The sequence below is a fragment of the Panthera pardus genome, unplaced genomic scaffold, assembly GCF_024362965.1.
Source record: "Panthera pardus isolate Hobbes unplaced genomic scaffold, ASM2436296v1 HiC_scaffold_11, whole genome shotgun sequence".
Lineage (NCBI taxonomy): Eukaryota > Metazoa > Chordata > Mammalia > Carnivora > Felidae > Panthera > Panthera pardus.
Genome location: NW_026526666.1, coordinates 94692187 through 94705116, shown reverse-complemented (window position 1 = coordinate 94705116; position 12930 = coordinate 94692187). Strand labels below are relative to the sequence as shown.

At 43.8% G+C, this 12930-nt stretch overlaps 1 protein-coding gene across 1 annotated transcript in view; it reads right to left on the bottom strand.

Moving 5' to 3' along the window:
• SPATA21 (spermatogenesis associated 21) overlaps positions 1-12930 on the bottom strand; it is a 30643-nt gene that overhangs the window by 4855 nt on the left and 12858 nt on the right. The window contains exons 10-11 of the mRNA XM_019461518.2: positions 10774-10845; positions 10540-10657 (exon numbers count right to left, since the gene is read on the bottom strand). Of these exons, the coding sequence (XP_019317063.2) occupies positions 10540-10657; positions 10774-10845 (190 nt within the window). The remainder of the gene's footprint in view (positions 1-10539; positions 10658-10773; positions 10846-12930) is intronic.

Below are 12930 nucleotides of genomic sequence, written 5' to 3'. Positions count from 1 at the left end.
AAATTATATTAGAATGGGTAGAGGAGAGTTTAGGGGATAGTCGTATCAGACAGCTAAATCCATACATTAGTAGGAAATCAATAGATACAAGTCTAAAAATCACTAACTAAAATATTGTAGTACAAGCATATTATTTAGAAGTAAGGAGAGAGTCGAAAAGTATTTGCCTTGATAAGGGAGACTTCGGGGAGTGGGAAGCGTGGTGAAGAATGGTGCGGGGAACTACAAGTGTTTATCATGAAGCTTTTTGGACTGTTTGGCTTTTTAAACAAGGTACACATTAGTTTTTAAGAATTAACTCCAAGGATAAAGAAAGTTCTGTCAGTTGAATCCTGACCAAAGGAAGTTGCTATAGCCATATTAATATTTAAAAAACTAGGCCTTAAGATAAAAAAAAAAAAATCGCTAGAGACACAAATGACTACCATAGAATGATAAAATGTGCAGTTCACCAGGAAATACAAAATTCCAAACACGAAATATAAAGTAAAACCGGATAGAACTACAAGGAGAAGTAGACAATCTCGTATCACAGGAGTGATAATAGATACTCAGGGCTGCCAGTGTGTCACATCAAGGAATCCATAGACTCTCTGTAGATGAATGGATGTGGCTGTGTTCTGATACAAGTTTAACTATAAAAACAGTGAGCCGTATGTGACCTGCGGACAATAGTCTGACGATCTCTGTCAGCTATAGACTTTCCCTAAAACTAAAATCCACAGGAGGAAGAGTTTGGAAGTTGAGTCTACCAAGTTAGAAGGTTTAGGTAACACCTAGGCTTTTCACAAATATGCCATAACAAAGAAAAAAAAAAACCCAAGGCTACATAAATTGAGTGAGCAGCCAGTAATTGAACTGCCTACAAAAACAAAAAATTAACACTCATCAAGGGAAGAGGTTGGTCTCTAAACACAACAGAATCCAGTCTCTAAATCATATCATCTAAAATGTCCAGGACACAAAACAAAATTATCAGACATGCAAAGAAACAGGAAAACGTGGTTCATAGTAAGGGCCATAAAAATAAACTCATGGAAAGCAACCTTGAGGTAGCCCAGATGTTGGATTTAGTAGACGGTGGCTTTAAAGGAGCTATTAAATGGGAATGCAAGCTGGTGCATGGTGAATGCAACTCTGGAAAACAGTATGGAGGTTCCTCAAAAAACTAAAAATAGAACTGCCCTACGACCCAGCAATGGCACTAGTAGGCATTCATCCACGGGATACAGGTGTGCTGTTTCGAAGGGACACATGCACCCCCATGTTTATAGCAGCACGATCAACAATGGCCAAAGTATGGAAGGAGCCCAAATGTCTATCAATGGATGAATGGATAAAGAAGGTGTGGTATATATATATATACACACACAATGGCGTATTACTTGGCAATCAGAAAGAATGAAATCTTGCCATTTACAACTACGTGGATGGAACTGGAGGGTATTATGCTAAGTGACATTAGTCAGAGAAAGACAAATATCCTATGACCACTCAGATGAGGACTTTAAGAGACAAAACAGATTAACATAGGGAAGGGAAACAAAAATAATATAAAAACAGGGCGGGTGGGCGCCTGGGGGGCTCCATTGGTTAAGTGTCCGACTTCAGCTCGGGTCATGATCTCGCAGTCCGTGAGTTCAAGCCCCACATCGGGCTCTGTGCTGACAGCTCAGAGCCTGGAGCCTGCTTCAGATTCTGTGTCTCCCTCTCTCTCTCCCTCCCCTGCTCATGCTGTCTCTCTCTGTATCAAAAGTAAATAAAAACATTTTTAAAAATTAAAAAAAAAAACAGGGAGGGGGACAAAGCATGGGAGACTCATAAATATGGAAAACAAATAGAGGGTTACTGGAGGGGGTGTGGGAGGGGGGATAGGCTGAATGGGGAAGGGGCATTAAGGAATCTACTCTGGAAATCATTGTTGCACTATATGCTAACTAATTTGGATGTAAATTTTAAAAACATTCTATTAAAAAAATAACAAAATAAAAAAATAACGGAGCTATTAAAAATATATTGAAATAATTGAAGGAAAATGTGATCTTAATGAATAGAGAAACAGAAACTACAGACCTGAAACTAACGGAAATTCTACAACTGAAAGGTATAATAACTGAAGTGAAAAAGTCACTGAATGGGCTTCACAGGAGATTGGAGATAGCAGAAAAAAGAATTAGTAAGCTTGAAGACAGATCAATAGAAATCATCCAATCTGAAAAACAGGAAAAAAAAAAATTGAAAACAAATGAACAGAATTATGTTTCTGGCCATAATGAAACAACTCGTACTGAACTTGTCCTTCTGCCATAAATAACTAGATACATGAACCAACTATGTGAAATTCTTGTCAGATATTGAACAACAGGCAGCACAAGACTATAATCCCTGAGAGAAGAGAAACCGATGAGGTGATCTCTCTAGAACTTTGCCTGGAGGTACTTCCTGGGCTGCAGTGCGGGAAGTGGTATCCCAAGCAGAACAGTAGATTCACTGAGGTAAGAGGACAGACATCGTAGCTGGGGAAGATGGGAGGCCCCTGGGATTAGTGTATCAGAACATCACAGAGGGGAGCCAGGCAAAGAAAGAGTTGCCGAAATATGCATGGGGTACTCTTAAGTCTTTGGTTGCGTACTGAGCAGTACACACGTAGCGTGAACTTTTACGAAGCCAGACAAAGAACAAAAAACAGGGAGGAGAGTTTACCTAGGACTGAAAGACACACGAGTTTCAAACGGCCAGAGCAGAAAGACTTTGATGAACGCCTGTGGAATTAGTGGACATCTTAGATGGCTCCTTTTTCAGTAGTTGGGACGAAATCAACCCTAGAGTAGAGACTGTTCTGGATCTTCCCTTACAGAGCTTTAAAACCTTAAAAGAGGGGCGCCTGGCTGGCTCAGTCAGTACAGCCTGTGACTCTTGATCTCAGGTTGTGAGTCTACACTGGGGGTAGAATTTACTAAAATAAAATAAAATAAAATAAAATAAAATAAAATAAGAAGAAGATAAAATAAAATAAAATAAGATAAACTAAAATAAAGATAAAATTAAAATAAAATAAAATAAAATATAAAATAAAACAATACCTTGAAAGAAAGACTATCCTCAGTAACTTAACCACCTGCCCCCCAGTTCAACACTTTAAAGAACAAAATCCAGGGGTACCTGGGTGGCTCTGCGTTGACAGTGAGAAGCCTACTTGGGATCCTCCCTCTCACTCACTTTCTGTCCCTCCCCTGTGCTTTCTCTCGCTCTCTCTCAAAATAAATAAATAAACTTTAAAACAAAAAGATGAAAATCCAGACATTCAATAAAGGAAATGCCCCAATATCCAGCATCTAATTAAAAATAGCAGACATGAGGGGTGCCTGGGTGGCTCAGTCGGTTAAGCGTCTGACTTCAGCTCAGGTCACGATCTCGCGGTCCGTGAGTTCGAGCCCCGCGTCGGGCTCTGGGCTGATGGCTCAGAGCCTGGAGCCTGCTTCCGATTCTGTGTCTCCCTCTCTCTCTGCCCCTCCCCCGTTCATGCTCTGTCTCTCTCTGTCTCAAAAATAAATAAAACGTTAAAAAAAATTAAAAATAGCAGAAATGAGGGGCGCCTGGGTGGCTCAGTTGGTTAAGCGGCCGACTTCAGCTCAGGTCATGATCTCGCAGTCCGTGAGTTCAAGCCCCACATCGGGCTCTGTGCTGACAGCTCAGAGCCTGGAGCCTGTTTCAGATTCTGTCTCCCTCTCTCTGACCCTCCCCCGTTCATGCTCTGTCTTTCTCTATCTCAAAAATAAACATTAAAAAAATTTTTTTTAATAAAAATAAATAAATAAACAAAAATAGCAGACATGAGAAGAAGCAGGAAAATGACCAGTAAAAAAGGAAAAAGAAATTTATATAAACAGACCCAGAAATGAGAAAGATGATGGAATTAGCAGAAGAGGACCTTAAATGAGCTATTATAAATATGGTCAAGGATTTAAAGGAAATATGAACGTGAGAGATAAAACCATGGAATAGAATTAAATGAAATATGTAAACATGAAAACTGCAAAAGCTGAAATGAAAAATTCACTGGATGTGCTTAAGAGCAGATGAGACACAGCAAAAGAAAATATCAGCAAATGAGCATTTAACAATAGAAACTATTCAAAGTGAAGCACACAGAGAAAATTATCAAAATGATCAGACCCTCAGTGACCTAGGAAACAATTTTTCTTAATGCTTTTTTATTTACTTATGTTAAAAGAGAGAGAGAGAGAGGATCGTAAGCAGGCTCTATGCTCAGTGTAGATCCCAATGTTGGGCTCAATCCCACAACCCTGAGATTGTGACCTGAGCCGAAATCAAGAGTTGGACACTCAACCAACTGAGCCACCCAGGCACCCAGGAAACAATTTTAAGTGCTATGGAATTGGAGTCCCAGAAGGAGTAGAGAGGGGGGCATATAAAAATAATATTTAAAGAAAAATGTACATTTTACATCTAACAAATTACATTTACCAAATAAATTTGATAAAAACTAGAAACTATAAATCCAGGAAGCTCAAGGAACCCAAAGTAGGATGAACACCAACAACTGACCTAGTCTCAGGACTGACAGAATGAGCCAGTGAAATATGGGGACGGCGTGCTTATATTTGTTCTTTCCTGTTTGTTACAATCTGGTTTTCTCCCCCTTTTACAGATATCTTACTTCACAACTTCTAACTTGAATTCCTCCCCCTACCCACTAACTAAGATTTAAAAAAAAAAAATTAAAAATAAATAAAAAATAAAAAAATAAAAATAAAAATAAAAATATTTTTAATCTTTTATTTTTGAGAGAGAGACAGTATGAGCAGGGGAGGAGCAGGGGGAGAGGGAGACACAGAATCCGAAGCAGGCTCCAGGCCCTGAGCCTGTCAGCACAGAGCCCGACGTGGGTCTCGAACTCACAGACCGTGAGATCATGACCTGAGCCAAAGTCGGACGCTCCACCGACTGAGCCACCCAGGTGCCCCTAACTAAGATTTTAATATATGAAGTTTACAGGGGGAGAAAAAAAAAAAAAAGGAAGCTTACAGGAAAGTTTCTGGTTGGGGGGAATGAAGGAGTTGAGGGCACATGCCATTGCAAAACAGGCCAGTTCGGCATATGGTTATTTTAGTTCAAAGCACTTGAAAAACAGCAGATACAAGAAGAACATTCAGATCTTTTTCTCTCTCTCTCTCTCTCTCTCTCTTTCTAAAAGCAGGTGATAAAATTCCCATGTGACAGGTGCCCTCTCTGTACCAGGAGGAAGAAACATTCTTATCACAAGAGATGAGGGGCCTTGACTAAGAGAACTCCATAACAGAGCTTGTTAAAATAATTCTTCTCTTTCTTTGGTCTGCCTCTATAGTTGATTTACTTCTGCACAATCACTAGTCCCTGTTCAACCTAGGATGTAAACACTCGGGCCGAGTCTTTCCTTTGGTTCTCCATTTTTCTCATAAGGGCACCCGTGTACATATAAAGAAGATTCGTATGCTTTTCTCTTGTTCATCTATCTTTTTTTTTTTAAGTTTTATTTATTTAAGTAATCTCTACACCCAACGTGGGGCTCAAACTCACGACCCCGAGATCAGGAGTCACATGCTCTTCTGACTGAGCCAGCTCTAGGCTCCCGCTCCTGTTCATCTATCTTCTGTCAGTCCCAGTTGGAAACACTTAAGACAGTAAGGGAAGGGGCTCCTGGGCGGCTCAATCGGTCGAGCGTCTGACTTCAGCTCAGGTCACCATCTCACGGTTCTGCATCAGGCTTTGCACTGTTGATGCAGGGCCTGCTTGGGGGTCTCCTCTCTCTCTCTCTCTCTCTCTCTCTCTTCTGACCCTTCCCCGCTCATGCTCCCTCTCTCTCTCAAAAAAAAAAAAAAAAAAAAAAAGACAGTAATGAAAAACTTTTCCTCCCATAGGCATTAAATGCCATTTTTACTTGAAAGAAAGACAAACTATGGTTATTGAGCCTTTGGTATCGGGCAGACATTTCTCTAAAAGTGGATGAAGTTAGCCCATCGCTTCAAGGAAAACTGACGGCATTTGTTGCCTGTGATAGAATTAAAGCTTTCAAGAAAAAAGTTAGAATTTGGGGAAACTTAAATCCATTAATATGGGCATATGCATGTTCTTATACAAAATAGTTTATTTATAGCAGTGAAAATGAAATCAACTATAACCACACACAACACTTCTAATACTTAAAGACTTTTCTGATGTTAGTGATAATAGTGTATATTATATACGTACTGATTATAATATATCTGTACTATATATATTAGTGTATATTATATATGTACTGAATATAATATCAACATTTGGAAGATACATAGTATTTCCAAATAACCAGTGCATGTCAGGAAAACATTCATGGGAGAAGAGCCATTCGAACTATAAGACAGACCAGTAGACTTTTATTTAAAGAGTACAGGGGTGCCTGGCTGGCTCAGTTGGTAGAGTGAGTGGCTCTTGATCTCAGGATCATGAGTTCAAGCCCCATGTTGCATGTAGAGATTGCTTAAATAATTAAACTCAAATAATATAAAATAAAATAGTAAAGTTCATTGATAGGGTTTCAGATTTCACATCGCAATCGCAGAAGAGTCTACCACTTGTCAAGTCTGGTGTCATATCAAAAAAAACATCCACATGATATGTAGATATTAAATGAAAAGGCTATTAACATACTCCCTCTTACAGTTACATATCTGAGTTCTTCATCTACTTCAACTAAAGCAAACTGCAGGGGCACCTGGGTGGTTCAGTCGATTAAGCGTCAGACTTTGGCTCAGGTCATGATCTGATGTTCATGAGTTCGAGCTGCGCATCGGGCACACTTTGGATCCTTTCTGCCCCTGTCCTGCTTGCTCTTTCTTTCTTAAAAGCAAATAAACATTTTTTAAAAAGCAGTATATTACAATAGATTGAATGCAGAGCAGATAGGAGAATCCAGCTGTCTTCTTTTATGCCAGACTCTGAAGAGATTTGCAATATTGTATAACAATGCTGTTCTTCTCGTTAACTTTTTTTTTTGGAAAATATAGTTATTTTTTATTATTATTTTTTTAATTTTAGGTAGGTTCCACACCCAACATGGGGCTTGAACTCCCAGCCCTGAGATAAAGAGTCAAATACTCTACCGACTGAGCAACCAGGTGCCCCTAAAATGTTTTCTTATGTTAACATGTAATGGGGTTATTAGTGTTAAATAAGTTAATAAGTATTGAATTTTTTTCCCTCAGTTTTAAGTTCAAATGTAGAAAATATTGATAGAGGGGTTCCTTGGGGGTCCCCAATAATTTTTTTTTAATTTTTTTTTTTTTACGTTTATTTATTTTTGAGACAGAGAGAGACAGAGCATGAACGGGGGAGGGGCAGAGAGAGAGGGAGACACAGAATCGGAAGCAGGCTCCAGGCTCTGAGCCATCAGCCCAGAGCCCGACGCGGGGCTCGAACTCACGGACCGTGAGATCGTGACCTGAGCCGAAGTCGGACGCTCAACCGACTGAGCCACCCAGGCACCCCCCCCAATAATTTTTAAGAGTGTAAAGGGAGGTTGACGAAAAAGTTTGAAAACCTCTGCTCGGGAAAAACTCTTGCCCATGTGTCCCAGGAGACATATACAAGAATATTCACACTGTTTCTATCATAGCTGGAAACCGAACCTAGTCCTAATGCCTATCAGCAGGACGAATAAATATATTGTGATATACATAATAGTATGTAGCAGTGAAAATAATGAACAATCAGGCGCCTGGGTGGCTCATTTGGTTGAGCGTCTGACTTCAGCTCAGGTCATGATCTCATGGTTCGTGAGTTCAAGTCCTGCATTGAGCTGGCTGCTATCAGCCTAAAGCCGTCTCCAGATCCTCTGTCCCTCCTCCTTGCCCCTCTCTCGCTCAAGCTCTCTCAAATATAAACATTAAAAAAAAAAAAAGAAAGAAAATGATCAATGATCAATAGTTACACACAAGAACATGGATGCATGACAAGAAGATAATGTGGAGGAGAGAAAACAAGCAACAACTTACTACAGTAGGAGTCTACGCATGTAAAGTTCAAAAATATGAAAAGCCAAACAATAAAGTATTCAGGAACACAAACAAGCGTGAGTAAAGATCGGAAAGCACCACTCCATACCTGCCAGAAAAAAGACTGACTACCAAACTTATACAAGGTGTGGGGCAACTGGAACCCTCGTATTGTTGGTTGGATGGTAAAATGGTACCGCCACTTGGAAAAAAAGTGTGGTGATTTCTCAGAGGTAACGTACAAACCCCCACAATTCCCTGCTGCGTGTTCCCCCCAGAGAAACCCCAAAATGCGTGTCCACAAAAAGACTTGTACAAAAATGTTAATGGCAGCTTTATTCATTATAACCCCATGCTGGAAACAGCTCAGAAATCCATCCATACGGGGCGCCTGGGTGGCTCAGTCGGTTAAACGTCCAGCTTCAGCTCAGGTCATGATCTGGAAGTTTGCGGGTTCGAGCCCCACAGCAGGCTCTGGGCTGACTGACGGCTCAGAGCCTGGAGCCTGCTTCGAATTCTGTGTCTCCCTCTCTCTCGCTGCCCCTCCCCACTCGTTCTTTGTCTCTCTCTCTCTCTCTCTCTCTCTCAAAAATAAATAAAAACATTTTAAAAGTTAAAAAAAGAAAAGGGTGCGGGGGGGCGCCTGGGTGGCTCAGCATCCTGATCTCACATCTTGTGAGTTTGAGCCTCGGGTTGGGCTCTGTGCTGACAGCCTGGAGCCTACTTTGGATTCTGTGTCTCCGTCTCTCCCTGCCCCTCCCCTGCTCACCCTCTGCCCCTCTCTCTCTCTCTCAAAAATAAACATTTAAAAATAAGTCAATAAATAAAATAAAATAAAATAAAATAAAATAAAATAAAATAAAATAAAATAAAATAACAAAACAAAGAAATCCATCCGTAAAAGAATGGATGAACCAACTATGGTAGACTCGTGAATGGGACACACACAGCAATAAAAAGGGGTGAACACTGACACCCACAACGACATGGACAAATCGCAAAAGCGTTGTGCTGAGTTCAAGAAGCCACACTACGACTGCAAACCGTATGTCTCCACTGATGCGAAGTTGCCTACAGGCAAAACCCATCTGTGATGGAAAACAAACCAGAAGAGCGATGGCCTGCGCAGGGGTGGGTTCAGAGGGCGACTGGGAGGGATCAGGAGGGCCCTTTCCGGAGTGATGGTAAAGTTCTGTACAACTTGAGAGGGGTTCAGGTTGCCCGGGTGTGGGCGTTTGCCGAGACCCAGACCCTGACGATCTGTGTGCTTCCCTGAATGTAAATTATACCGCAAGAAGGGATTTAAAAAAACAAACAAACAACAAACCTCTAGAGAAATATTGATCTTCAGTTATTGATATGTTTGCTGAAGTATTTAGAGGAAAATGACCCTAATTTATTTTGAAATGAATAAAAAAACCCAATGTGGATGGGTGACTAGAGGGCTGAGTAGACAGCAGATGAAACGAGTAGGGGGGACGGGCAGTGATGGGATCTGGGTGGTGGGTATGTAAACATTCGTGTGAAATTCTCTCCAATTGCTGTATATTTGAAATTTTCAATAAACAAAGGGGGGAAAAAAAAAAAACCCAAGCAGTGAGAACTTAAAAACAGAAAGCAAGGGAGTAAGGATTCGTTCTTGTTTGGGGAGAGAGTGCTTTGTGACTAGGGCAGGGCACACAGGGCTTTGAGGTTATTGGACAGGATCTATTTTTAAACCGGGGACATGGACACATGGGAATTTGTTTCATTGGTTTTAAAATTATACATGTATGTTCTTCAGAGTTATATATACTTAGAGTACTTTACAGGGGCTGGGGGCATAAAGACCTTTTTTGTCTTTGGGGTTGCTAAGCTGAACAGCCTGCTATCATTCCCCCTCCTCTGGCCCCATGTGGACGAGGCCTGGTCCCAGCGACAGGGACAAGCCCCTGTGGGAGACACAGAGAGACCAGCTGGGGCATTCTGCTGTCGTGTTTAGCTTTTAGCCCTTGAGTGTCGATGTTCCGTTTGTATGTAGCCATACCTTCCTTAGACGAACCACTAACCACCCACCAGCCCACTCTGGAAACGTGGGGAGCCCTCCATCTCTAGCGTGCTCTGGCCCCAGGCAGCCTCCGTTACATTCCTTTTCTGAGATCGCGACACTGATAGAGCAAGAAAGAATTTTGCTGCTTGCTGCTGAGGTTGTTAAACTAGGAGGGTGTGACTATGGGGCTGCCAGTTGCCATCCTTCCCACTGTGAGAAGAGCCTAGCTGAGCTTGGAGCCAGTGTACAGAGATGAGTAGGAGGGACCGAGCCTTGATGGTATCATCCGGTCTCCTGGATCCAGCCATTCCTGAGACACGATCAGTTATGTGAGCCAATATATTCCCCTTTTGCTTCAACCAGTCTTATTTGGGTGTCTTTCACTTGCGACCAGGAACCCTAACTATCAGCTGTCAAAATACGAGGTGCCATTTCTGGGTCTGCGACCCTCCACCCCCAGCCACCAGCCCCACTCACTCGGTGATCTCCTCTAAGGCTGCCTCGGGTAGGGCCAGCATTTCCACCATCAGGGACAGGATCTCAAAGAGCAGAGTGTGGGGGTTGGGGGGAGCCGTGTCCGTCAGGGCGCTCTGTTCTGGGGACATGGGACGATGTCTGCCGTTAACCATCTGGCAGCTCCGGATACCCACCCTCCACCGGCCTCCGGGCCCTTCCCCGAACTCTCGCTGCCCTGGGCTCGTCCCCGCTCACCCACGGAGGAGAAGAAACGCCCGCTGTCTGTCATCACAGCCAAGAAGTCCTTGAAGCCTACACGACCATCTCCTGTGGAGGCCAGAGGTACAACAGTGGGCACGTCCCGGGCATTGCAGCCCAGGCGTGCTTACTGGCATTGACTCAATGGGTCTGATGATAAAACACGTATACGGCACATACCGAACACATATACCACATGTATTCCGTGCATGTATCTGTGGTGCAGACGGGAAAGTGGAAGGCGAAAATTAAAATCTCCTGCGTGGGAAGCTCCCAGAACTTGGGTCCTAGAGATAGCAGCCTGGATTCGCATCCCTACTCCACCACTTGCTATCTGTGCAGCCTTCGCAAAGTCCCTTAACCCCCCCCACCCGCCCCAAGCCTTAGTTTTCTCATCTATAGTCATCCCTGTATCATGGATGATCACGTGAGGCAAAGTGTTTAGAACAGGGCCATGCATCTCTTACGAGCTCTCTAAATGTCAGTGACTGTTATTATTACCACGTGCCAGCCACTGCATGAAAATTATGTACCCACAAGAGTCCCACCTTGGCCTTCAAGGCCCAGTGACCTGTCTCCGGCCTCACCTGGTGCCAAGCGCCTCCGGCACCAGCCTGTTCCTCCACGGGGTGGGCCACGTTCCCTGTTCTGGGCCTTTGCACATGCTGCTTCCTCTTCCCGAATCCTCTCTACCGTCCTCCAACCCTCTCACTTAGTAAACATCCTACGTGTGCTTCTGCCTGACTAAAACCTGACCGCGTCAGCTGCCCCGTTAACCACTCTCGTAAATTTAATGGAGGTTCTGGAAGGCAGGGACGGGGCCTGTGTTGTTCTGCGCTGTATGCCCAGGACTTAAGACAGGTAGGTCTTGGGGGTGCCCGGCTGGCTCAGTTGGAGGAACGTGAGGCTTAGTCTTAAGGTTGTGAGTTCAAGCCCCACGTTGGGTGTAGAGATTACTTAAATGAATAAAACTTAAAAAAAAAAAAAAAAGACAGGTAGGTCTTAGCAGATGTGCTCTGAACTATTAGACAAATGAGTGAATGGTCTCTAATCCTGAAAACCACCCTCTGGAGGTGCTTAGTACTCTTATCCCCATGTCACAGATAAAGCCTGAGGCACGGAGAGTAGAAAGCAGTTGCCAGAGGATCACACAGGGGCAGAGCTGGGGTCAATTCCTGGCTTGTGCGTGTGGATTCGCCCTTGCACAGTGATGGAGGAAACACAGGGGGCCAGGTGGTGGCCAGGACCCCAGGACCCTTACAGCTTCACTGCTCCCCGTGTCGTGCATCTAGCCAATCAAACCACGTGCGATTCCCCTGACCCCTCCCCCATTCCTCTTCCCTTTGTCTACGTTCTTCCCGCCACCAGGAATGCCCTTCTTCCTTTTCTCCCCACCTAACCCCTGTCTAATCTTTCACAATTTGCCTCAGGCATCACCTCCTCCAGGAAGCCTTCCTCCCTGATCCCTTCCTCCAAGCCACCTTAAGTAGTTCTTCCTTTGATGACTCCTACTTCTGTGTCCCTGTCTAGGTGAGCACCTCAAGGGCAGGTCTCATGGGTCTTACACATCCCTTTATTCTCAGTGCCCGGCACGGGAATGGGCACACAGTGAGCATTTAATAAATATTTGGTGGATGAATAGTACCAGCAGGCTAACGTCTCCTGGACGCGTCCTGTGCACCAGGCCTTGGGCTCAATGCTTTGCCTGGATCGTCCCATTTGCTTTTTCAGTAGCCTGGTGAGATGGGTACTGCTATCAGACCCATTTTACAGAAACAGGCGTGGTGAGCTTGTTCAAGGTCACACAGCTGGTCAAAGGAGCGACCAAGTCACAGGAGAATGTCCTGTGAAGCACACGTGAGGGCCTAAAAGGGAGGAGTTTGAGGAATCTCCTACGTCCTGGGGTCAGAAGGTAGGTCGCGGTCATCTCTGGGTCCCCAGGGCCTCGCACTGAGTGGGTGCTCAGAGAGCAGTAACTGTGGGGGCCGGGACCAGCTACCTAACTTGCGGGCCCCAGTGCAAAATGAAAACGCAGGGTGGGGCCCCTCACTCAAAAATTACGAAGAGTTTCCAGACCGTGACAGCAGACCATTAAACTGCGCGCAGGGCCCTTTGAGCGCGGGGCCCTGCGTGACCATGAAGGTCCCACGTGGC